Raw genomic sequence first — 26828 nt, forward strand, 5'->3', positions numbered from 1 at the left:
TTATTGGTCTGTCCCCCAGACAATCGGTTCCCTCTACCCCCAAGCAGAAAGCACTCCTTGTGACACCTGTCCATTTTGCTGCATTTGACAGGGAAGGAACAAACTGTGGCAGACCGTAGGATAAGCCGCCCTCTCAGAAGACGAGGGAAATGTGAGAGGGGCAGTTACAGCAGGAGGGTTTCATTGGTTAATTAACAGTGTAGTAACAACAGCTATCTAGCTCACCCACAAGCTTTGCAGCCTATTGCAATAACCTTGAGGCCATAAATTCAGCCTCATTCAATCTTGGCATTCTTCTTACTCCCAAGTATTGTGCCAATATGAATGAGAATTTTTTTTAATTAAACTCCATGTTCTCACACTGACCACTCATTTTAGCTGTTACAACAAAGATCTCCATATGCAGTCTAAACTCCATAAGTACAGCTTGCTCATGGCATTGTCTATTGTCCAGTGCACTGAGCAAGCTATACCAGGAAACTGCTTGTGTTCCCAAAAGGGCATCTAGCAAGATTCGTTGAAGTAGCGAGAGTGCTTATGTACAGCATCCACAAACGCCCCTAAATGCTCTGGGTTCATGTCAGGATAGATGCCATGGCCCAGGTTGGCAATGTAGCGCTGGCAGCCAAACCCTTGCAGCATCTTCTTCACCAGCTCTCCAATTTTCTCCTGACAAAAGTGAAAAAGAATAAGTTAGAAGCCAAAGAGTCAAAGGATACTCTGCAGTCATGCACACTGCTCTGGTTTACACTGGTCTTTTGAGAAATGGACTCAATTCAGATGCTCATTAGCAATTGTGGGAGGCAGCCTTGGATCTCCAGCTGTTGAAACGCAATTCCCATCATCCCTGGCCATAATCAACAAAGTTGTAGTGCAACAACAGCTGGAGGACCAAAGTTGCCTCTCTCGACTCTAAACATGGTTTGGCAATTGGGAGCATCCTGAGGGGTTGTGTGATCTCCCCATCTTGATTTCCTCGTCCCTTTCCTAGTTTGCCTAATCATGATTTGCCATAATGTTCAAATTAGGCCAGCTTCTGGCTAGAGACACAGTTTGCCTCCAAACCACGATCTGCAGCCATGCTTTGGAGATATGGTTGTTGCTGGCCATCGTTTAGCCAACTGGTGGCAAGCCAGAATAGGAGAAAAACAGTGGGGGTGGTGCAAGCCCCTAGGCTGCTCCCTGTTGCTGGACCATTTGGGGTGGGAGATTGATTGCACCCAAAGGATCAGCTCTGCTCTTGCTCAGCTGCCTTCCTTTCCCAGTTAGCTGCACCTGCAGGTATTAATTCCCATCAGCCAAGTCTGAGTCCTTCAAGAGAGGGTAGGCTCTGGGTTTCTGGGGCTTATAAGGAAGGAGGTGCACCAGAAGCAGTGCTGGCGGCATGGCTGGGGCAGAGTACATTCTTTATGGCTGTTTTAGAAGCTGCAGCTGCTATTTAGACAGCTTCTGTTGTCTGAGTCTTGGGTGAGATTATTCTACAATGTGTCTAGGATTGTCTGGTGATGGGGAGACAGGGGGCATGTCCACTGATTATGGGGTGGCTATTCCAGTGGTGGTGGGGAATAGAAAAACCAATGGCAGGTCAGCAAGCCATTAAAAAGGAAGGGAAATACTCTGATCAGCGTGGTGTTTCTTGGGAGGGGACTCCTGTGATTTCCCTATTATCATGGACAGACCACCATCTGGTTAAGGTTGGACTCACAATCACGTCTCACCTCCACAGGGGTGAGGGGCCTATTAGGATGATCCACCTGAGAAGCTTACTGGATCCAATAGGATTTCAAGAAGCCTTTGAAGGACTTAGTATTGGGTCTGCTGGTGATTCTGTTGATGCCCTGGTGGAGAACTGGAATAGCAAGCTCACCAGGGCAGTAGACATGATCGCTCCTAAGTGTCCTCTCTGATCTCCTTCAAAACTGGCCCTTTGGTATATATGGAAACACTATGGGAGATGAAGTGGCAAGGTAGACAACTGGAGAAAGACTCAATTCGAATCCAACACATAACATAGTGTGCATTTGAAGACATATGCTCAGGCAATACATGTGGCAAAAACTATTATTTTCTGCCCATATTGCATCTGCAAGCTTGTGTCCAGCGGAATCTTTTAGGGTTGTGAGAGAGCTTGTACATGCTCCTCCTCCCTTGAATCAGAATCTGGAACCATCAGTTCTGTTGTGACATTTTAATGAGTTCTTTGTGGATAAAATCCCTCATATTCGGGTCAACTTAGATTCAGACTCCACAATTATTGAAGAGTCTAATGTGGCTGGATCAGTTTTAGCATGTTCCTCCTGATGTGGAAAAGCTGCTTGGAAAGGTGAGGCCTATCACCTGCTCTCGGCTCACGTTGGACATGGTTTATACTATCTGGCAGGGGGGTTGGTGTAGAAGGCCTGGTAAATGAGGGAGGGCAGGATGCCTTCCTATCTTAAGGAAGCAACCATTAGACCTCTTCTGAAAAAGCCTGCATTGGATCCCTCAGAAGTAAGCAACTATAGGCCTGCCTCCAACCTTCCATAGTTGGACAAGGTAAATGAGAGGGTGGTGGTCTCCCAGCTCCAGGCAGTCTTGGAGGAAAGCGGATTACCTAGACCCATTTCAAACTGGTTTTTGGGCAGCCTATGGGGTAGAGATCTCCAACAGGGAATTGATAGAAGGAGTGTGACTCCATTGGTCCTTTTGGATCTCAGTGGCCTTCAATATTATCAACCATAGTATCCTTCTGGACCCTCTTAAAGGGCTGAGAGTGGGAGGCACTGCTCTGCAGCGGTTCTGCTCCAACCTCTTGGGCAGATTCCAGATGGTGTCACTTGGAGTCAGTTCTTCAAAACGTGACTTTTATATGACATCCCCCAGTGCTCTTTAACATCTATGTGAAACTGCTGGGAGAGATCATCAGGAGATTTGGTGCAAAGTATTATCAGGATGCTGATGACACCCAAATCTATTTCTCCATATCAACATCAGGAGAAGGCAGAAGCTCCCTAAATGCCTGCCTGGAGGTGGTAAGGGGCTGTATGAGGGATAATACATTGATACTGAATCCAGATAAGTCTGAGGTACTTATTGTGTGGGATCAGAACTCAGGAGACAGTTTTGATCTACCGGTTCTGGATGGAGGTCACACTTTCCCAGAAGGAACAGGCACACAGTCTGGGAGTGCTTTTGGACTCAAACCTCTCCCCAGTGTCTCAGGTTGAGGCAGCAGCCAGGTGCTTTCTATCAGCTGCAGCTGATGCACCAGCTGTGTCCATTTCTTGAGATAAATGGCCTCAGAACAGTAGTACATATGCTGATAACCTCTAGACTTGACTACTTCAATGCACTCTGTAGGGCTGCCTTTGTACGTAGTTCGGAAACTGCAGTTGGTTCAGAATGCGGAAGCCAAGTTGGTCTCTGAGTCACCTCGAGGAGACCATATTACTCCTGTATTGAAATAAACTACACTGGCTGCCAATAGGTTTCCAGGAAAAATACAAGGTGCTGGTTATAACCTATAAAGCCCTAAACAGCTTAGGCCCAGGGTATTTAATAGAATATCTTCTTCACTATGAGCCCCATCGCCCATTGAGATCATCCAGAGAGGTTCATCTGCAATTACCACTGCCTCGTCTGGTGGCTACACAGGGACGGGCCTTCTCTGTTGCTGCCCCGACACTCTGGAATGTGCTCCCTGAAATAAGAGCCTCTCCATCTCTGACAACTTTTTTAAAGTCTCTAAAGTCACATTTATTCACCCAAGCTTTTAAACTAGATTTATGGCTTTTAATTGTTAAAGTTTTGATTTGTTTTAATTTTTGTTTTATGTAGCTGTAAAACATAGTTTAGAGTGGTGTACAAATAAATAAAATAAAATAAAAAGGGCTTAGAGTCTATGGGCTTGTGACACCTTCCTCCAGATACTTTACCTTTGATGCATAGAGGGCACATGGGTCCAGGTTCCCTTGCAAGGTAATAAGTTTTCCTGTCCGTTGGCTGAAAAAGAAAGAGATAAATACCTGTATTGAAAGTGGAGAGGTACTTTTAAAACTGAAGACAAAGCTGCTGCATGGAATTCATTGGCACAAGACAGGGATAGAACCATAGTTCAGATGCCTTTAGAACATCGGTCAGCCATATTAGGTAAAGGTGGCAGCATACTTTTGCTTACCAAACAAGTCTACCAACTTTTTCCATGCCCTGCTTGTGAGTATCCCAGATGTAACCAGCCAAACCCCTGTTAGAAATCTGCAGCAAATAAAACCTGGCCCAACCTAGCAGAGCAATTTCTAATGTTGCTAAATCAAGACAGATTTTGCCATTAACCTACATGGTGCCTTGACCCATACCGTCCTCTCTCAGCTTCCAAAAAGCTAAAATCTGAATGGGCTTCCTTTTTTTTTTTAAACAAGTGGTTTTGGGTTTTTTGCCCTGTCTGCTTCAGTGTCTTATTCTAGCCCATCCTGCTGGGTATCAGACTTCTGTCAGTCAAAGATATATTTTAAGCATAGCCCATGCAGGGGAAGCTGACTCCATTCTAGCCTCCTGGATCACCCATTTATTTTCCAATTATCTCATGTGAGTAGGATTTGGTTCTTCCTAAAGGTTACTTAGTCTGGGGGCTCTCAGCATCTATAGCTGTTGCTGTGTTAGTGCTGAAAGGCCTGGCTTAGTGTTCACAAGTTCACTCCTGTTAGTCAGTGCTCCTGGTTTCCAGAGTATCCTATATTTGGCCTAGTGACTCCCACTGTTTCTACAGGGAGCATTAACAAGGTTAGAATGACTTAACTCTGTATCAGGCCAAAAGATAGAATAAATGAGCAATGATATTTGTTCAAATAATATAAAATACTAGCCGACCCCGCACAGAGCATCTGTGTGCAGTTTGGGGCTGGCGGTTACCTCTCCCCCCCCACCTTCTGCCCCAGCCTCCACTTCCAGGCCCAGCCGCCTCTCCTCCCCACCGCCACTTCTCCCCCCTCCCCCGGGCCTTGCCTCCGTGGCTGGGCTGGGCCTGCCGCTGCCTCTGGCCTCTGCGGCCAGGCCTGCGGCGGCGGCGGCAACCAATCCTCCTGGGTGCACCTCAGCCAATCAGGCTCGTCCGCTGCCCAGCCAATCAGCTGGGCGCTGGGACACACATTCCAAGGCACAGCCAGGAGAATTAATATAATAGATTCAAGATAATTAGAATAAAATTTCCCTAAATTCACAATCACAAAAAATACCTATCAAGTATATTGATATCATCATTGTTCATTTATTACACATCATTTGTCCTGGTCTAGAGCACTTCATTCATTGTATTGGGCCAGGCTTTTATTACTATCAGTCCTAACAAAGCAACAATTACAGGGGGAATATGGCATTAGAAAGAGTGGATTCTGTTACAAAGGAGCATGATTTAGAAATGGCTAAAGCCTCCTACAGTTCAAGGGAAGACAATCAGTTTCTTACCGAGCATCCTGGGGGTTGATGGTCCAATCCAGACCAACCACTTCATAGCCAGACTGTGCCAGGTCCTCCAATGCATAGTGTGCACCCTTGGCAAAAACAATCTGAGAGGGGAGGAGAGAGATACAAACCAAGCAAGATAATGTTATATGTCGTTTCTACTAATGGAGCTCAAATGCTGCACTAGGGAAAATCTGAATTCTGTGGCCAGAATAAGTTCAGACACATTTGCATAATTCTTTTTCTGGGTGGAGGCAGAGGAAGAGTAAGAATTATGAAGAGTAATGCTGGCCTGCCTGGTCACTGGACATCTTAGTCAGCTTGCCTCTCTGCTAGTTTGGAATTTACTATGTATTGTGCACACTTCAGTCTATCTTGGTAGACCTAACAGCTAGAAAGCTGTCTCTCTCCCTCTCTTTTTTTAAACCAACGTTCTCAATATGCTGCATTTTACATTGGCATAGAATCACTAAGCCTACGGGATCCTAACATAGGAGACTGATTTTGAAGCACTAACCTCTGAACACCAGTATCATCCCCAGTTATCTGACCCAAAGCCCAAGTTCTTCAGGAATTGGCCTATTCTATATCCTTCGCACAACTTGCTTGCAACTGTATTTTTGTTCTTGTTTTGCAAGGAGCACAGAAAGAAAGGTTGAGACACATGGTGACTGCATGGATGAGAGAATAGATCTGGCAGAATTAAAACCTAAGGACTGGTAGCTGTACAAATGGATCAACTCCACTCTCAGAAAAGTGGATTTCCCTCTCCATTTCTCTGTTCTTAGTAGAAACTTAAAATAACAACACATTTTTTGGTTCTCCCTACAAATATAACCCCCAAAATGTGCCAACTACTAAGAGGTCACTGCTCCAGTCTGCGTCTCAGAAGGAATCTGCAGCCACACATATTCCCAGGTGTCTTCTGCACAGCCCTTCCCATCCAGCAGCAGGTAAAATGTAGATACTTTCTCCAGCATTTTCACAAGCAAAGCTATTAAGGCAGAGCCACAGCTACCACAGAGAGTAAGGGCTTACCTGAAAATGTTATTCAAGACATTCTGCCTAATCCTACCGAGATGAATTTGTGAGGCACTGATTTATTCAGTTCAAATGAGGGGACACTGCCACCTAGAGGCCTTTTTATCTACTTCAACTAGCACCCCGTTTCTCCACTGGGAAGTTCTAGAGATCAAGCCGTGCAAGCCAAGATACTTCTGTATAAGAGAGAAAGCTCTTGCTGCCAAAAGAAGGAATAGGCTTCTACTACAAGGACTCGGGACAAGAGTCAAACTGTTCTACCACCAAAAAAAAGCACAGAGGATCCTTTCACAAAAGCAAGGCAAGGCTGGGAAAGGGGAGAAGCATCCCACTATTAACACCAGACAGGTCCTTGCAGAGAGAACCTTCACTTTTCTGGCTGGCACAGATGGAATCACGACATTACTTTTCACCTTCTCTGGGCGAAACAGAACTACTAGGGTTATCTGCTTAAAAGGAGGTCATCTTAAGGAAGACACATTCGCTCTAAACTGAAAAAGATGATCAGGAAAGAGGAAGGGTAGCAGACAGACCAATATGTGCCTCTAGCCCGAAATATCCCCCACCTTCCTCTCTGGTCATCCTGGAACCAGGTTAGAATACAGGAGATGTTGATGCAGTCACCAGAACAGAATTCCTCCTAGTGGCAGAGGGCTTGGCATACAAAAATCCATGAATGCAGGAATCAGTTATCCTTCATTTCCAGTCTAGTTGTTACTACATAGGCCAAGGTTCTCCCAGGAGTCTTAGGCGAGTCAAAGGTTCACCTCATCCACTCATCATAAGCCAAGGGGTGGGAGGTGTTAGTTCCTCACTTCTCATAGCATGAGCCTGACAAAATGGAGGATAGTCACATATGGAGCCTTCTCTTCTGCTAGAGAACGTGCGCTTTGGGTGGTACAGAAATATGCTAAATAAATAAATATATATAAATAAAATAGTGCAAGCACTAAATGGGCACTAGAGCAGATATCCACACATATGCCCATAGATCCTCCCTGCCCCATCAATACTTCTTCTGGATCCAATTACCTTCCATCGTATAGATGGAGTAGGATCTAGTGGCAATTCTTGCAACCCAACTTCATGATACATTTGTTCTTAAGATGAACAGAACACAGTCCTTGTAGGCAGGTTGGATCTAAGACCTGCTGATGTTGAGAATCCAATGAGAAGCCTGAAGGGAACATCCCGCTTACCATGGGCACTGGATGTTGGCCATCTTCCTTCAGCTGGCTCTTCACTCGCTTGGCAATGGACTGAATGTATGGCAGGGCAAACTCTGCAAACTGCTCTGATCCCAGGTGCCCTGCATGGGATTCAAAAAGCTGTAGAGCCTGCCAAAGGAGAAAGACTAGGGGATCAGCCTGGGTGGTATCTCTCCCTTCTCAGAATGGGCACATCTACAAGTATCAGAGAGGACCTCCTTCCCACAGACCAATGGATTCTTTCCAACCTCTCCTCTCCTGGCACAAAGCCAGTAAGTCCAGTACACAACTTAGACTTTTGTAAATGAAACACATTTTATATTTAAATTACCTTGGCCTGTTATTCTAAGCACACTTATCTGGGCAGTAAGTCATGGGGATTACTTAAGAACGTAACAACCCTGCTGGGTCAGGTGCAAGGCCTATCTAGTCCAGCATCCTATTTCACACAGTGGCCTACCAGATGCTTCTGGGGAGCCCACTGGCAAGAGGTGAGGGCATGCCCTCTCTCTTGCTGTTGCTCCCCTGCAACTGGTATTTAGAGGTATCATGCCTCTGAGGCTGGAGGTGCAACAGCCAGCAACTAGTACCAATTGACAGACCTGTCCTCCGTGAATTTGTCTACAGGTGAAACTCGGAAAATTAGAATAGCGTGCAAAAGTCCATTAATTTCAGTAATGCAAATTAAAAGGTGAAACTGATATATGAGACAGACGCATTACATGCAAAGCGAGATAAGTCAAGCCTTAATTTGTTATAATTGTGATGATCCTGGCGTACAGCTCATGAAAACCCCAAATCCACAATCTCAGAAAATTAGAATATTACATGGAACCAAGAAGACAAGGATTGAAGAATAGAACAATATCGGACCTCTGAAAAGTATACAGTGTACTGTGCTTGATTGGCCAGCAAACTCGCCTGACCTGACCCCATAGAGAATCTATGGGGCATTGCCAAGAGAAGGATGAGAGACATGAGACCAAACAATGCAGAAGAGCTGAAGGCCGCTAATGAAGCATCCTGGTCTTCCATAACACCTCATCAGTGCCACAGACTGATAGCATCCATGCCACGCCGCATTGAGGCAGTAATTGCTGCAAAAGGGGCCCAAACCAAGTACTGAATACATATGCATGCTTATACTTTGTAGAGGTCCGATATTGTTCTATTCTCCAATCCTTGTCTTCTTGGTTCCATGTAATATTCTAATTTTCTGAGATTGTGGATTTGGGGTTTTCATGAGCTGTACGCCATGATCATCACAATTATAACAAATTAAGGCTTGACTTATCTCACTTTGCATGTAATGCGTCTGTCTCATATATCAGTTTCACCTTTTAATTTGCATTACTGAAATTAATGGACTTTTGCACGCTATTCTAATTTTCCGAGTTTCACCTGTAAGCCCCTTTTCCTGGTCAGTAGTCACCAACAGCTCAGATCCCATCAGTGTATATGTGAAGTTGGGGTTGTCTGCCCCAACATGCATCACTTTACACTTGCTTACATTGAACTGCATCTGCCATTTTGTCGACCATTCCATTTTGGAAAGATCATTTTGGAGCTCCTCACAATCTCTTCTGGATTTCACTACCCTAAATAGCTTTGTGTCATCTGCAAGTTTGATGACTTCGCTGCTTACCCCAACTTCTAGATCATTTATGAACAAGTTAAAGAGCACTGGTCCCAGTACAGATCCCTGGGGGACCCCACTTCTTACTTCCCTCCATTGTGAAAACTGTCCATTGATTCCTACCCTCTGTTTCCTGTGCTTCAACCAGTTACCAATCCACACATGTACCTGTCCCCTTATTCCATGACTGCTAAGTTTACTCAAGAGCCTTTAGTGGGGAACTCTGTCAAAAGCTTTTTGGAAGTTCAAGCAGACAATGTCAACTGGATCACCTTTATCCACATGCCTGTTGACATTCTCAAAGAACTCCAGAAGGTTAGTGAGGCAAGACTTGTCCTTGCAGAAGCCATGCTGGTTCTCCTTCAGCAAGGCCTGTTCTTCTATGTGTTTTACAATTTTGTCCGTAAGTATGATTTCCATCAATTTACCCAGCACAGGTTAAGCTAATTGGTCTGTAATTTTCCAGATCCCCCTGGATCCCTTTTTGAAAATCGGAGTTGCATTAGCTACTTTCCAATCCTGGTACAGACCCTGATTGTAGGGACAAGTTGCATATTTTTGATAGGAGATCAGCAATTTAAATTTTATTTACTTCAGAATTCCTGGGTGGATGCCCCCTGGCCCTGGTGATTTGTTATTTTTTCATTTTTCAAGACAGTTTAGAACACTTGTCAATTCAAATTGGCCCAGTTCTTCAGCTTCCAAGCCTGAGAAGCTCCATTCTGGAGCGGGTATATGGTCAGTATCCACCATGAAGACAGATGCAAAGGCTTCCCTGCAGTCTCCTTATCCTCATTAATAATCCCTTTCACACCCTCATCATCTAAGGATCCAATTTCCTCCCTGGCAGGTTTTCTGCTTCTGATATATTTAAAGTTTTTGTTATTCCCCTTGTCACTTCTATCTATATGCTCTTCAAATTCTCTGTTTGCATCCCTTATTGTCTTCTTGCATTTCTTTTCCCAGAGTTTATGTTCCTTTCTGGTCTCTTCATTTGGGCAGGACTTCCATTTTCTGAAGGAAGTCTTTTTCCTTTTATAGCTTCCCTGACTCTACTTGTTAGTCACACTTGCATCCTCCTGAACTTGGGGCTACCTTTCCTCCTTCTTGGTATATATTCCAATTGAGCTTCTAGTATTGTGGTTTTAAATAAGTTCCATGCTTTTTGGAGTGATTTGACCCGCCTGACCTTTCCTTTCAGCTTCTTTTTTTATCAGTCCCCTCATTTTTGCAAAGTTTCCTCTTCTGAAGTCCAACTCATCTATGTTGGACCATCTTGGCAATGTTCTACTCACATATAAGCTGAATGGCATCACACTATGGTCACTGTTCCCCAAAGGTTCTGCAACTCTGACATTTCACACCAGGTCCTGGGAACCACTCAGGATTAAGTCAAAGGTTGCCATCTCTCTGGTTGGTGCCACAGCCAACTGTTCTAAGGCAGAGTCATCTAGCATGTCTAGAAATTTGGCCTCTCTGACAATATCCAAATGTGAATTGTTCCAATCTATGTGCAGGTAATTGAAGTCACCCATTATTAAACTCTGTCTCTCTTTGACACCTCTCTGATTTGCCTCTCCAGGTCACTCTCAACATTTTGATTCAGAAGGCGATAGCATGTCCCTAGTAACGTGTCTAGTATCTTCTAAGTAAATAGGAATAAAAGTCAGTATGTTAGAGTATGTTAGAGTCTAGACTTCTTGTTGCCATTAGTTGAAGTTTCTGTTCTAGACCATCACAAGCCAGGGGATTTTTGGAGACCCTGAGGATGTTGGGGAGGGAATACATTTGTTGCAATGTGGATTGTGTAAAGCGCCATCAGCCTGGGACTCTGAAACAAGAGGACCTGGGAGGACAGGTCTATCAATGGCTACTAGTCCTATTGGCTCTAGGCAACCCTCAGGATGCTTCTGAATATCAGTTGCAGGGGAGCAATAGCAGGAGAGGGGGCATGCCTGTGAGCTTCCCTGAGGGATCTCGTGGGCCACTGTGGGAGACAGGATGCTGGACTAGATAAGCCTGATCCAGTAGAGCTGTTCTTATTTACAGGAAATTTGGCTTCAATTTTTTAAATCTATAACCAACAAAGGGAGAAATCTGCTTGGAAAACAAACAAGAAGTTGAAAGATACTAAATCCTGTGTAAGAGGTAAAATTAGGTGGTTCTCCTGATCAAAAAAAGGCTCTGCTTACCAAGCTGTGTGCACTCCTGTGAAGCATGTCATGAGAACTTTAGAGGAGTTGTTTTTTTGCTGATCCTAGATCTGCACTGCAACTCACTGACCTTTAACTAGGATCATTAATCATAGAGCTGAACTCAGCTGGTTGATTCTGATTAAGTGCCTGATGTTTGCAGCACTAATTTGGAATTGCCAAAAATGTCAGTTCTCACTACATGCATGTGCAGCTCAGTCTGGGATCTTGCGATAAGTGGGGCTCCCCCCCCCACCTTTTTTCCCATGACAACTTTCCCATTCCACAAATTAGTAGCACAATTAAAAGATCTGAGATTCCCTGATACTGTCTCTATCTTCCCTATAGAGATCCATTTCCAGATCTCAATTTCTTCAGTGCCTTGGACACAGAAGAAAAAGAGTAATCTCATATGCACTATGAGAAGTGAGAGGCATATCTGCCTATCCTACAGTGATGCCCACAAGCTTGCAGCAAGAGGCTGTTCAGGAAGACACAACTCCTCCCGTGGGACTCCTTTATTCTCCAACTCACCTGAGCACCAGCGTGTACTTGTCCCACCAGATAATCCACAATTACATTTGTCAATAGTTTGAGCAGACTGTGACTGGCTTCAGGATGCTGGTAGAGCCAGGACTTGGCTTTGGACATTGTGTTGGAGCCACCACCTTCAATCATGTAGGACATCAATGTCCACTGAGAAGCAGATAAGAAGCAGAAAGTGAGAGGAGGCACACATACAGAGGTCTTCGTTCCATGCCCAAGCCAGCCTATATCTGCAAATATGTCTTGCAAGAATTGTGATGCAGCTCTGCTCTGACCAAGTTACATGCTCCATATGAAAGCATGTTTCTACTGTACTAAGTTCCCAGAAGCCAAAGCCTTGCCAGATGATTTCCTACAAAGTTGCCCAGCATCTCTCCCATCACCCCAGGCCATTGTTCAAGCTTGCATTCCTGCTCACTTTTGGCAATCAAAATGAGCCAAATGCATTAATATTCTGAATTCCGACCCAAATTGTGAAATAGTCTAACAAATATTCTCATTTTAAACAATAAGTGAAAGCCGGCATTCACCAGGCACAAGTCTCTGGCCCCCAATGGTCACAAAACTATATTTAAGTATGAGCAAATGGCCAAAACATGGGGCTCCCCAAGTGTGCAGTCCACTTCAAGACTCCCAGGCCTGGCCTCCCACTAACTAGCCACCTAAGCCTGGGACAAAACATCAGCAAAGCTGGGCCAATTCCCCCAGCCTGTTAGCCTTCAATGAGCTGGTCTTGGGAAGGACCAATTTCTGCGTTGACCTGGTGGTGGCAGGCTAGCTTCCCACCAGAGGTTCAGGGAACACGCACAAGTGCAAGCCCAAGACCATGTCAGCTTAGGGCCAGCGGGAAAGGTCGCCTCAGAAAAGCCCCTGACACATGCACCTCAGTCTGGCCCTCACCAAGAGCAGCACTCAAGGGAAAACTGCCTGCAACCAATTCCAGACAACACCTGCCATCTCCTCACCCTGCCCTGCCCACTTCCCCACCCACAAGAGAAATGGGTCTCCTTCATCACATGGCACAGTAAGCAAGACAAAGGGAGTGCTGGAAGTGGAAGGAAAGTGGGCTTTGTGGGGGGGGGGACCAGAAGTGCCCGGTTAAGAGGAGAAGGGGAAGCCAGGGAAATGCAGGGGAGAGGAAACATATTCATTGCTCCTAGGAGCCCAGTCGATGCAGTTCCACATCCAATCAAAGGCTGCATGCTAGGTCCTGGTGGTCTCACCCTCCGAGCAATGTTCTGGTGGAGGAGGGGAGGGGGACTTGCCTGGGGGGTGGGGGTCAAGGTTCAGCACTGGGGCTTGCTCAGTTGCCTCTTTAAGTAAGGTTTTTGGTAGCCTGTGTGTCCTTTTCCTAAACTTCTTTCTTCTGGCCTTACTAGGTAGAGAGCTAGGGTTATTGGCTGGAGCTGGTTAGGCTGTGAACCTGCATTTGTTCAAGGCAGAAGCAGGAGAAAGACTGGCTTTAGAGAGAAAGTGTGTGGTGCCTCTTAACCCACATCCAACCAAGTCTTTTTTTCAAAGAACCCGTCTCCTAGTGGATGGATCCGAGCGCCCGCCAGAACCCCGGAGGGCAACAAGGAGGGAGAATGTAGAACCCACCCAGGCAGCAACACAGAGGGCTAACACGCCCATACTTCTATCAGACAATGCTTTCGCTCTGCAGCATCCACCCAGGGGATTGAGCAGGATCTCTTGGGCAGTACTCACCGGGGCACCAGAGAAGCCAATCAGGGGAACCTTCCCCTGCAGCTTGTGTCGTGTCAGTGTGATGGCCGTGAAGACGTAACCCAGTTCTGCTGCCACATCGACCGTTTTTCGGAGTTTCTGGACATCCTCCATGTTCTTCAGTGGCTCAGGAAAGGTGGGTCCCTTGCCAGCAACCATCACCACCTCCATACCCAGAGCCTAAGAAGAGAGAGTAGGATGCAGCAGAGAACCCACAATGTGCTTCAGGAGGCTGTCTAAAGGGGGGGGGGGGTGGCATGGTGGCCCTACAGATGGTACCATAAGAAATAAAACCTCTGTCCCCAGCTTCTTTATGTAACCCCTCTGATAACTTTTTTTGGGTTGAAAATTGATATATAAGCTAAATAATGTCTTACCTGGGGGATCACTAAGATGTCTGAAAAGATTATGGCAGCATCAAGAGGAAAGCGTCGCAGAGGCTGAAAGGAAGAAGAGTCAAGAATGCACAAAAGATGTCATATGCATTTTAGCTTGCACTTTAAAATGTATACAGCAGGGGAAAGCCAGTATCCAGCTCTCCTAGCAGCAGATATTAAGGGAGTATAAAAAGAGAGGAACATTCAAAACTGCCCAGAGGCAGAAATTTGGGACAGTCTACAAATTTGAAATAAATAAAGTTTTAAATAAATAAATGGCAAGATTTCAATTGAGACACACACCATATATAGCACCCCTTACATCACAAAGAGAATGCAGCACTTGGGGTGTTATTCAAGCAGATATTAATGCAGTCAAAACCAGCAACAGAATAATACCTTTATATGGTTAAGACACCCAAAGCTCTTCAGAGTACCAAAACACATAATCTGTTTTGAAATACCATATTTACCCAAATAGAAGATGGATTTGAATTTAAGATGGCCCCCGGATTTCTAACATCAAAGAACGGGGGGGGGGAGGTGGGAAGCTCGTCTTGGATTCAGAATTTCCCATTAGAAGAGTTTCCAGAACTTTTACAAGATCTCTTAACTGATGAACATCCTCTTTCAACAACATATAAAATGCACTTTTATTTGTATATGTTGCAGCTAGTTTACGAAGCCCATCAGGACATGCAGTCCATTGTATTTTGTCGTTTATATTTTGTTTATATTAGTGAGCATGATTAAGTCCCAGCCTTCTGCTCAACTTTGAGCTGGAGATATGCCTGAGGAGTGACCTGGCAATGCATGGTAATCCTTACCTCCTCCCAAGGGTCAAGGTTGGGAAGATAGCAGGGGATCATTTTGTGCTGTGTTGCACAGGTGTTTTAAGCACCCTGACCACACAGTGCCAAGGCAGGAAAAGGAGGTGGGGAGATTTAGCTCCTGCTCAGTCATACACCCGGAATGCTACAGGCAAGCAGTAGCCAAATGGGCACACTCTGCCCCTCCAGAGTCAGAAAAGGGAGGTGGAGGTTTCACTGCTGGTCATGCTGCCTAGAGCGCCCTAGTAAAATGTCAGGAAATGTGCATGCTCTTCACACCCCTTTCCCACTTTTGACCAGGGAAATAGCAGTTCTCGTGGTACATCACAACTAGCACACAGAAGCACTGTGGTATATTTTAGGCAGGGAAGTGCAGTGCCAGTGAATCTATACAGTCAGCACTATGATCCAATGTCATATGTATGGGCTTTCCCTTATAGTAATTTAGGACTGGATTAGAATAAATCCAATTCAACACACAATTCAGATGCAGAAGCTGGTGTCAAAAGTGGATTCCACAGCTGCAGTTTGTTTATTATTGGGCAGTGCGGGAAAGCTCACAATAATATGCTATTTAAGTAAGACCAAGGAAAATCATAATACACAAACCTGAAGGCATATGGATGTCAAAATGTATGGTTGGGATGGAGAGGCAGGTTATGAGGAGGAAATGTCCTCTTTGACCAGATCATTTTTCCTTCTCTGAAACATTTTGAGTTTGCTCAGGTGAACAGTGGCTACTACAGATGATAATGTCAGGGCTGCAGCGAGAACGCACCTGCCCCAACATCACTGGCAGAACAAGCCAATGCATTCTCAGCATGTCCTCCAATCACATCTGATGGGCATTCATCCAAATCGCCCCTCTTCACATGTTGCAAAACCCGTAGAGTGACAATCTGGATGAACATCCCTCACAAGCAATTAAAGGATGTGCCAAGAGTGTGTCGGCACATCCATCAGTGACATGGGGGTGGGCACATTCTTTTGTTAACAGATCCAGACATTGCATCTAGTGGCCACTGCTTATCTGAACTGGCCTTTCTCAAATATATAAAAGTGTTCATAATTTATGCTTGAGCATAGAATCCATCTGTTCATCATGGCAGAATTATTGCTTTCAAGGTATATAAAATTCCAACCAGAGGTAGCATAGCAAGCATTGCCCTTACTGCTGAAGGAAAGAGCAACTTATCTTATCTTCTAGCAGGCCTAGGAAATGCAACCCTGGGAACCCTACACACCTGCAGAGTGAGTTCACAACATGTCTCTGGTGATCGACACGTAGCAAAGAAATCCTGATCTCCTCGGGTCTGACGGAACTCTGCAAAAAGGTCATGAAATTGAGAGGAAGGAGAAGGAAATGTCCCCATGAAGCCTGGCCTAGAGAAACCAAGTCTAGGAAACAAATAAGTTAACCATATCAGTCACAGAGACTTTGTGAGGAAAATACCCCAAATACAGAACAGCATCAGAATTAAAAGTTTCTCTTTGGTTCATTTTGAGACCAAACACTAGACATGGCCTACTCACTTCTGGAATCCAAGGCTTTGCTACTGAGAACATTGCTCCCCATTCCCAGCTACCCCTTTTCAGAGAGACTTGCTCCTCTCTCCAACCCCAAAGCCAGCGTACCTCACTGGAGCATCAACAAGTGTGGTCATCTCTGATCATAGGCCATCCCAGTTCCAAGAACAGGCAGGTCAGTGGTCAACAGCCATGGGCCCAAGCTCCCCACTTACCTTGGAGGTACCTTCCTGCCTGTCTCATGCACCAAACTGGGGTGTATTCTGTCTTTTCTCCTCGTGCTGCTCGGAGGAAAGTATCATTCAATAGTCGAGGGAATTCTTCATGCCTATACAGGGAAAACAGAGACAAGTGTTAGCACAAGGAAAGATGGAGGCTGTGCCCAGGCTTTAAACCCTTCAGTCCTGTGTGAATGATGAGACAGACAACTACAATTGTTCCTTAGTGCAGGATGGATAAAAGTCAGTGATTAAATAATATAATATATATTATTATTTATTTATATTTTAAATAAAAGTTGTTTTTTCTCATTTTAATTGGATATCTTATTTTTCTTGGTTGACACTTTTTCTAAAAGGGATTATAACTTCTAATTATAGATATACTTGTTAATAACAGTGTATGGAGATCAAAGATGATAGGCCTGCCTGATCAGTCCCTCCCCCTCTGTGTACATAGAGAGAGTCAAGTTCTATCTTCTATCAACATATAGAGCTGTTTGCCTTTTTATATTTGTGGAAGTTTTAATTCACAAGTGTGTGTGCGCGAGCGCACAGATGGAATTGCACCCACACCCACCTTTTTCCTTCTGACTTTTTGGTGCCATGTCACTCTCTCTCCCCACCTTTTTTTATTTCTCAGATTATTTATCTCCCAATGGCTCCACAAGTAGCTACATCAATTAGCTTTGGTACTAAGTATAATGCCCAAATCATATTTCTATTTTTTGACATAGCTGAAAATTTGATCTGAAAATTTTCCAAACTAAATATTTGCTTAAAAATATAGAGTGTGCAACTCATAGGCTCCAACTGTCCCTATTTATCCGAGACAGTCCCTGTTATCTGGAATCTATCCCTGGTAAACCACTGTCCTTGTTTTTGCCCCTTGGGGATGCCTCGTTCAATTATTCTCATGCAAGTTGCTAGAGTTGTCATTATTCAGCACTCAGCTACCTCCCCAGGGTGTCTAGAAATTAAACCTCCAAGTGAGTGGATGGATGTATCATGTCTAGTACATCTGCATGTAAAGAGGTACACAATACTAAGGCACTGTGTAAAAAAGGAAAGACTGTGCCGTTGAGTCGGTGTCAACCAGTATCTACTCCTAGCGATCACATTCCATGTTACATCACATTCCAGTTAGTGCCTGCTAACTGGGCAAAGAGGCACCTTTTACCGTGGTGATTCTCTTTATTTAGCAGGGGGAGAGTAACTGGCCCTCTCCACCCCCAGCACAGTACTACCAGTGACTGTTGCTGGTGTGTGTCTTACATTTCTTTTTAGAATGTGAGCCCTTTGGGGACAGGGAGCCATCTTATTTATTTATTATTTCTCTGTGTAAACCGCCCTGAGCCATTTTTGGAAGGGCGGTATAGAAATCGAATTATTATTCAGCACCTCCCTATATTGCTACTGCCCAATACCGGTGACTACAAATGTATTTACTAGGCACAGTCTGGGAAGCACACCGGTGGGGATTTAACCTAACAGCCTGCAGTCTAGCCAAGCTGCAGTGGCACAGCGAGGAAGCAGCTGATAGGCACTGGGTAGTGCAGAGCAAATAGCAGGTAACTTCCAGTCTTCAGGACTGTGCCATAGTGAATGGGAGGTCTGGGCCCCAGTATGAGAACTGGTGGTTACAAGTGTATCCCTGTTTTCATTGGTGAACAGTTGGAGGGCAGGGGCTTGGCTCATCTGCTTTGGTCATCATGCCCTCTATAAACCATTTTCCATCTGTGGCATGCTCATAATCACAGGTTGTAAACCATGCCTCCCAGGTTGCTTGGCCACACCCCCTACACATCCACAGACACGCCCCCATTTCTTAAGGGCAATATTAGAAGACATGTCTACCCACCACAACCCAAAAAAGATACTGTATCTTTCTCTGAGTGGTGAAATATATGCATTGAGAGATCAAGCAATAAAAATGCACTTTTGGTAGAAAACAATGCTTAAATAGAGTCCTCCTAGCAAATGATTTAAAATTGAGTCTTCTTCAGGAGTTAAATCTGGATTTTGATTTAAGTCGTGTTCACCCTGCCTCAGTGCAGATCACAACCTTAAATTCCCTAACTTCCCTAGCACTAAGTAAGGCTGACCAAAGTTCAGCTTTCTCCTACAACACCATAACTGCTATAGCAGTGGTGGCAGACCAGTTCCACCTCAAGTAAATCAGGCCCTGTTGTTCTCCAGGGCCAATTTGCTAACACAAGCTGTGCCAGAGCTCAGCTCCAGCTGCAAATCAAGTCTTGGAGGGGTCATGGTTACTCAGTGGTATAATGTAGATACTCAGGGGCATTCTTATCACTGGTGAGCCCTGATTCAAGAAGTTAAGCCATCTCCAGGACACAAGTCATGGGTGGAGGGGAGAGGATCTTCTCTCTGTTACATCACATACAGGTGAAATTCGGAAAATTAAAATATCGTGCAAAAGTCCATTAATTTCAGTAATGCAAATTAAAAGATGAAACTGATATATGAGACAGACGCATTACATGCAAAGTGAGATAAGTCAAGCCTTAATTTGTTATAATTGTGATGATCATGGCATACAGCTCATGAAAACCCCAAATCCACAATGCCAGAAAATTAGAATATTACATGGAACCAAGAAGACAAGGATTGAAGAATAGAACAATATCGGACCTCTAAAAAGTATAAGCATGCATATGTATTCAGTACTTGGTTTGGGCCCCTTTTGCAGCAATTACTGCCTCAATGCGGCGTGGCATGGATGCTATCAGTCTGTGGCACTGATGAGGTGTTATGGAAGACCAGGATGCTTCATTACCGGCCTTCAGCTCTTCTGCATTGTTTGGTCTCATGTCTCTCATCCTTCTCTTGGCAATGCCCCATAGATTCTCTATGGGGTCAGGTCAGGCGAGTTTGCTGGCCAATCAAGCACAGTACACTGTATACTTTTCAGAGGTCCGATATTGTTCTATTCTTCAATCCTTGTCTTCTTGGTTCCATGTAATATTCTAATTTTCTGAGATTGTGGATTTGGGGTTTTCATGAGCTGTATGCCATGATCATCACAATTATAACAAATTAAGGCTTGACTTATCTCACTTTGCATGTAATGCGTCTGTCTCATATATCAGTTTCATCTTTTAATTTGCATTACTGAAATTAATGGACTTTTGCACGATATTGTAACTTTTCGAGTTTCACCTGTAAGTGTCCCAGGCCTTGTATGTCTGTGTGCATTTTAAAAGCCTCTTCAGCCAAGAGAGGATTTCTCTTGCTTCGCCAGGTTAAATTAGTCCCAAGGGAGGGAAGAGAGCAGCAGCAGCTAAGTCATGATTGTATGTAGAAACTAAATATCAAAGTCACTTATTGGATATAAGTAATACCAGGACTACAGACCCTTTTGTTTTCTCATACAATCTGATGCTGTGAACCAGGAAGATCACACACTCACACCCCAGGGAACACTCACTGATTAAGTTTATCAAGGACAAGCAGGAGCAGTTGCTCAGAACTGGGGACATGTTATCTGAGCACAGCAAAGTCCTGGACTGTCCTGGTCTCTAATTTCTACTATGATTAAAGAGCAGCAATGTCCTCTCTACTGGAACATGGTCAAATAAAATCACATCTTTTTTATTCTGGGTTAATTAATAAAACATAATTGTTCCTACACTTTATTATGACTTAGCTGTTACTACTCTCTTCCTTTGGCATAATTTAATTTAATTTAATTATTTATTTAACACATATCTATACCTCCCAAAACACAAGTAATCTGGAGAAGCAGTAGAAACAATGAGAACCATAAGTAGGGTTGTCTTATGGAAAAGAGGACAGGACTCCTGTACTTTTAAGAGATGCACAGAAGAGGGAATTTCAACAGGTGCAGCTTTTCTTTCCCCCTGCATGATAATGTGTACCTTTTGAACTTCCCTCTATTATTATTATTATTATTAATTTGATTTGTATACCGCCCTTCCAAAATGGCTCAGGGCGGTTTACAATTAAAACAAACCACTAAAACAGTAAAGAGCTAAAACAAATTAAAAAACAACATAACAATTAACAATTTAAAAACATTTTAAAACAACAATTAAACAATTACAGTGATTAAAATCCCAAAATTGGGTTTTTAATTTTAAAATAAACCAGATATTAAAACCCACAAAATTTAGGAAGCTGAGAAAGCTTGGCTGAAAAGATGGATTTTCAGGTGTTTTTTGAAAATTGCCAGAGATGGGGAGGATCATATCTCAGCATGGAGTGCATTCCACAATCTTGGGGCAGCGACTGAGAAGGCCGGTCTCTGTATAGCCACCAAACGAGTTGGTGGTAACTGGAGACGGACCTCCTCAGATGACTTCAATGCGTGGTGGGGCTCATAATGAAGAAGACGCTCTCTTAGATACCCAGGGCCTAAGCCATTTAGGGCTCTGTAAGTTATAACTAGCATTTTGTATTTTGTCCGGGAACCTATTGGCAGCCAGTGTAACTCCATCAGTAAAGGAATAACATGGTCTCTCCGAGATGACCCAGAGACCAACCTGGCTGCCGCATTCTGAACCAACTGAAGTTTCCGGACTATGTACAAAGGCAGCCCCACATAGAGCGCATTACAAAAGTCAAGTCTGGAGGTCACCAACAGATGTACCACTGTTTTGAGGTCATTGATCTCGAGAAATGGGCGTAGCTGGCGTATCAGCCAAAGCTGATAGAAAGCACCCCTGGCCACCACCTCAACGTGAGAAACCAGGGAGAGATGTGAATCCAGAAGTACTCCCAGACTGTGAACCTGTTCCTTTTGGGGAAGTGTGACCCATCTAGAACAGGCAGATCAAAATCGTCTCTAGAGTTCTGACCCCAAACAATAAGTACCTCTGTCTTATCTGGATTCAGCTTCAGTTTATTCTCCCTCATCCAGCCCATTACTGCTTCCAGGCAGACATTTAGGGAGGATATGACAGCTCCTGAAGAAGCTGACATGGAGAAGTAGATCTGGGTGTCATCAGCGTACTGGTAACACCCAGCTCCAAATCCCATGATGATCTCTCCCAGCGGTTTCATGTAGATGTTAAAAAGCACTGGAGAAAGTATGGAGCCTTGAGGGACACCATACTTAAGCTCAGATTTTGAAGAGCAACAGTCTCCAATCAACACCATCTGGAATCTATCCAAGAGATAGGAGCGGAACCACTGTAAAACAGTGCCTCCCACCCCCAACCTCCTCAGATGTTCCAGGATACTATGGTCGATAGTATCGAAAGCCACAGAGAGATCCAAAAGGACCAACAGAGTCACACTTCTTCTGTCAATTGCCAATTGGAGATCATCCATCAGGCCGACCAAAGCAGTCTCTACCCCATAGCCCACCCGAAAACCAGTTTGAAATGGGTCCAGATAATCAGTTTCCTCCAAGACTCCAGGAGCTAAGAGGCCACCACCCTCTCAATTACCTTGCCCAGCCATGGAAGGTTGAAAACAGGCCTATAATTGCTCAACTCTGAGGGATCTAATGCAGGCTTCTTTAAAAGAGGTCTAATGATTGCCTCCTTAAGACAAGGAAGCATCCTGCCCTCCCTCAGAGAAGCATTTATGATTTCCACCAGGCTGTTTACAACAACCTCCCTGCTAGATCAAACAAGCCGTGTTGGACAAGGGTCAAGAGAACAAGTGGTAGGCCTCACCGCTCCGAGCAGCTTGTCCACATCCTCAGGAGTCACAAACTGAAACCGATCCAGTCGAATCACATAAGAGGAGTTGTTGGGCACCTCCAGCTCAGACATCAAATTAATTGTGGAGATATTATAGGTCGGCCCGAATCCGAGATATTTTATCTGCAAAAAACTCTTTAAACACATCACAGCGGGTAACTGATGACTCCAAATTCTGGTTCAAGGGAGAGGGGGCAGATACTAATCCCCTCACAACCCTAAACAACTCCGCTGGACGTGAATTTGCAGAGGCAATACAGGCAGAAAAGAACCACCTCTTTGCCGCATGTATTCCCTGAGCATAGATCTTTAGATGTGATCTATGTCGCAATCTGTCGGATTCGAGTCGAGTCTTTCTCCACTTGTGCTCCAGTTGCCTACCTTGACGCTTCAGCCCCCATAGATCTTCCGTATACCAAGGGGCCAAATTTGAAGCGGGTCGGAGGGGACACTTGGGAGCAATCGTGTCTACTGCCCTGCTGAGCAAGTTGTTCCAATTCTCAACCAGGGCATCAACAGGATCACCAGCAAAGTCAACATTAAATCCCTCCAAGGCTTCTTGGAATCTAAATGGATCCAATAGCCTCTTCGGGTGGACCATTCTAATGGGCCCCTTGCCCCTACGGAGGTGGGAAGTGGTTGTAAGTCCAACCTTAACCAGATGGTGGTCTGTCCATGACAATGGGGAAATGGAGAGGAGAGCTGGTCTTGTGGTAGCAAGCATGACTTGTCCCCATAGCTAAGCAGGGTCTGCCCTGGTTGCATATGAATGGGAGACTAGATGTGTGAGCACTGCAAGATATTCCCCTCAGGGGATGAAGCTGCTCTGGGAAGAATAGAAGGTTTCACGTTCCCTCCCTGGCTTCTCCAAGAGAGAGAGAGATTCCTGCCTGCAACCTTGGAGAAGCCTCTGCCAGTCTGAGAAGACGATACTGAGCTAGATAGACCAATGGTCTGACTCAGTATATGGCAGCTTCCTATGTTCCTATGAAGTCACAGGAGTCCCCACCCACGGAACACCACCCTGATCAGAGTAAAATACCAAATCAAGCGTGTGACCTGCAATATGCGTCGGTCCAGAGACCACTTGGGATAGGCCTGTAGTTGTCATGGCCGCTATAAACTCCTGAGCTACCCCGGACAGATTGGTCCTGAAATGAACATTGAAGTCCCCCAACACCAAGAGTCTGGGAGACTCCAAAGCGAGTTCTGTGACCAAGTCCATGAGCTCAGTAAGGGATTCCTTACTGAGCCCCTGGTGGCACAGTGGTAAAACTGCCGCCCTGTAACCAGAAGGTTACAAGTTCGATCCTGACCAGGGGCTCAAGGTTGACTCAGCCTTCCATCCTTCCGAGGTCGGTAAAATGAGTACCCAGAATGTTGGGGGCAATATGCTAAATCATTGTAAACCGCTTAGAGAGCTCCGGCTATAAAGCGGTATATAAATGTAAGTGCTATTGCTATTGCTAGTGCTATTCCGCTGGGCAGAGGGGCGATCGGTACACCAACAGAAGTCCCAATCTATCCCTGGTCCCCAAACTCAAGTACAAACATTCAATATGGTCTGATGCCCTGACAGAGACCCTGGTAAGGGAGATGTTATCCTTATAGACCACAGCCACCCTACCTCCCCGCCCACATCCTCTCACCTGCTCCTCTACAGAATATCCTGGAGAGAGAAGCTGGGACCAAACTGGACCACTAGCCTCCCCCAACCAAGTTTTGGTAATATATACCAGGTCGGCTCCTTCATCCATGATCAAATCATGGATGATTTCAGATTTATTTTGGACCGACTTGGCATTACAGAGGAGCAGGGAAAAGCTATGTGGGTTGTTGGCAGTGCTCCCCGAGGTCAAAGAGCTGGCAGGACAGCCGGAAGGGGAGACAGCTATTAAATTTCTGACTACCCTTCCCCTGGAACAGCCCACTTACCTGCCAACGTTACTACTTCTATTCCCCACCACCACCGGGATAGCTGCCCTATAGTGAACAAAGGCACCCCCTGTCCCCCCATCTCCAGACGAACCCAAACACATTACAGCAACTTCAACCCAAGTCTAAAACAGCTTAAGACTAATTAACCAGAAGCCCCCTAGCCCTCGCCCTCGTTCTCCCCTGAAGTGGCTCCCCCCAAGGGGCGACCCCCTTTGGTGTCGCCCCTTCGGTGGCAACCCCGCCAGTGGCAGGCCCCACCCGCCGCCACAAGGAGCCTTCCTATAAAGTCCAAAACTGAGCAGGTGACCCGAGGAACATCTCTAAAGGTACAGGAGACCTGTCCTCTTTTCCTTATTTATTTACTTGATATGGCAGCCCTAAGAATGAGGAGAACAACCCTGGGAAAAGAGATACTTCACTGCAGCACATACCTGGTTACAGCACCTTAATACCCTCTCAAACTGTATGCATACACATATAGGACACTGGGCAGGGGGGAGTTCTCTCTTCTGCACAGTAAGCGGTATTCCATACCACCATACATTCATATCTAAAAGGGAGCCACCATACCCAAAGCAGAGCATCTTCTCCTTCACCAAAGGCCTGCCTACTAGTGCCGGCACACTCATTCTCTCAGCACAACCCAGAGAAACTCCTGCTTGTACCAGGAACCCAAGCTCACGCCAGGGACTAAAGTTCTGGGACTACAACCCCAGTACAGAGAATAAACTCCCCGACTATGGCAGATTAATGTAGCAGCAAATGTAGCATTTGCTACAGGCCCCGTGTTTTTGAGGGCCCCACACACCCAGCTTCCAACTGGGAATTAAAGTTAGAACTTTACCTGTTTTATTTGGTCCATGTTAGATAAAATATCCCTTTTCTGCTAAATGTCACTTTTAAGAGAAGGCCCAGCACAGCATTTGTCCAGTGGCTGTTGCCTACCACATTTTTCTTTTTAGAGTGTGAGCCCTTTGGAGACAGAGAATCATCTATTCACTCTTTATTTTTCTATGTAGATCACTTTGAGAATTTTGATTGAAAAATGGTATATAAATGTGTGAGTTTGTGGCTTGGTCTCCCAAACTCCAAAATATAGCAAATGAAAAAAACTGAATTACTTTACTATGCAAATAAATAATTTGTGTTTTAATCTTTATGTGAATTTAAAAAAATAAAATTAGAGCCCCTTTATAACATATGCTACAGGCTCCGCACTAGCTTAATCCGGCCCTGTTCCCCAATAGAGCTGCCTTCTTTTTTTCCCTACTGGCAGGTCTCGGATAACAGGCAGGATTTCAAAGGGTGAATCACATCGCCGCAACAGCAGCATGTCAAGAAAAGCTTCAGCCGCGGAATTTCTGCCTGCAACCATCCAGAAAGCGAGTCAGCAACCCACCCCGACGTAACCCAGCCGCGTCCCATGAATGTCCTCTTCTACCCTCGTCCCACCACCCCATGCACCACCTATGACCCCTTAACCCCAGCTCTTTGCCCGAGAGGCGGGGTCTGTTTTTCCACGCTCCCCAACATGTCATCCTATGACTGAGCTCTGCCCCTGCCCGGCCACCTCTGACTGCTACTCACTTGTTCTTGTCCATGCTGCTGCTGCTGCTGCAGTCGTCCCACCCCTGCTCCCTTCTTTGGAGGAAAGGACTCCTTTCCTCCGCCTCCAGCCGACTTCCGGATTCTTGCCCCGCTGCCCTGATTGGTCTCTGTAGGACCCACCCATTGCTCCCTCCCTGCGTGAAGGGAGCAGCACTGGCTTTACCGTAATACACATTATAGCGGGCTGCCAGAAAAGAGGAAAAGGCAGACGCGGGGAGACAATTCTAGTCTGTAGTCACAGTAATTGCACCCCATCGCCCTATTCACACGTTATGTTCCGTGCACATACAGTCGTTCATTTCCTATCTGTGCCCTATATCTAGATTCACTTTTAAAATGAATGCATGTACATTCGTACCAAAACATATATATGTGTACATACCTCTGAATGCATGTACAACCTTATGTCTGAATAGGGCTCAGGACTACAGATATTACATGCACAGGGGATGGCAGCAGGTATAAGCGAGGCAGAGAGAGGAGAGTGACAGAACCAGTGCTACAAGATTGCAACACCGTTGTCACAAGCGATGGAGCAGCAACTGTACCACAGTGACAGAAAATGCCTTGGCAATGGATGGCAAAGTGAGTACTGTAGAGAGCACCACTACCTTCTTCTGAAGGGACAAGACTTCTGTCCCTTTAAGAGGGCTGAAGTAGAACAGCATTCATCAAATCCCCAATGAGATGAAGCCACTCATACTATGGAACATGTCTAACCGCTCAGTCCTATTGATATTGACTACTAATATTTATGCAAAAGTAAGTCTCTTTTGTAAGGTGGAACAGCCACCTAATGGTGCAGCGGGGAAATGACGACTAGAGGTTGCCAGTTCGAATCCCCGCTGGTATGTTT

The 26828-nt window shown here is 45.2% G+C and overlaps 1 protein-coding gene across 2 annotated transcripts; it reads right to left on the reverse strand.

The window, feature by feature from the left end:
- Window positions 1-321: 321 nt before the first annotated feature.
- On the reverse strand, window positions 322-26075 carry UROD (uroporphyrinogen decarboxylase). 2 transcript variants are annotated; one of them, XM_053245477.1, is made up of 10 exons: window positions 25952-26075; window positions 16734-16846; window positions 16236-16315; window positions 14162-14224; window positions 13767-13964; window positions 12048-12209; window positions 7677-7814; window positions 5440-5540; window positions 3915-3981; window positions 322-669 (listed from the first exon to the last, which is right to left on the reverse strand). In XM_053245477.1, exons 1-10 carry the CDS (start codon window positions 25963-25965, stop codon window positions 505-507), a joined length of 1101 nt encoding a protein of 366 aa, XP_053101452.1. In that variant the 5' UTR covers window positions 25966-26075; the 3' UTR covers window positions 322-504. The 2 variants fall into 2 exon arrangements, with proteins under 2 accessions (XP_053101452.1, XP_053101453.1); XM_053245478.1 differs by lacking the exon at window positions 25952-26075 and having other exon boundaries at window positions 16236-16389.
- Window positions 26076-26828: the final 753 nt, after the last annotated feature.

Source organism: Hemicordylus capensis, chromosome 4, assembly GCF_027244095.1.
Source record: "Hemicordylus capensis ecotype Gifberg chromosome 4, rHemCap1.1.pri, whole genome shotgun sequence".
NCBI classification, from domain to species: domain Eukaryota; kingdom Metazoa; phylum Chordata; class Lepidosauria; order Squamata; family Cordylidae; genus Hemicordylus; species Hemicordylus capensis.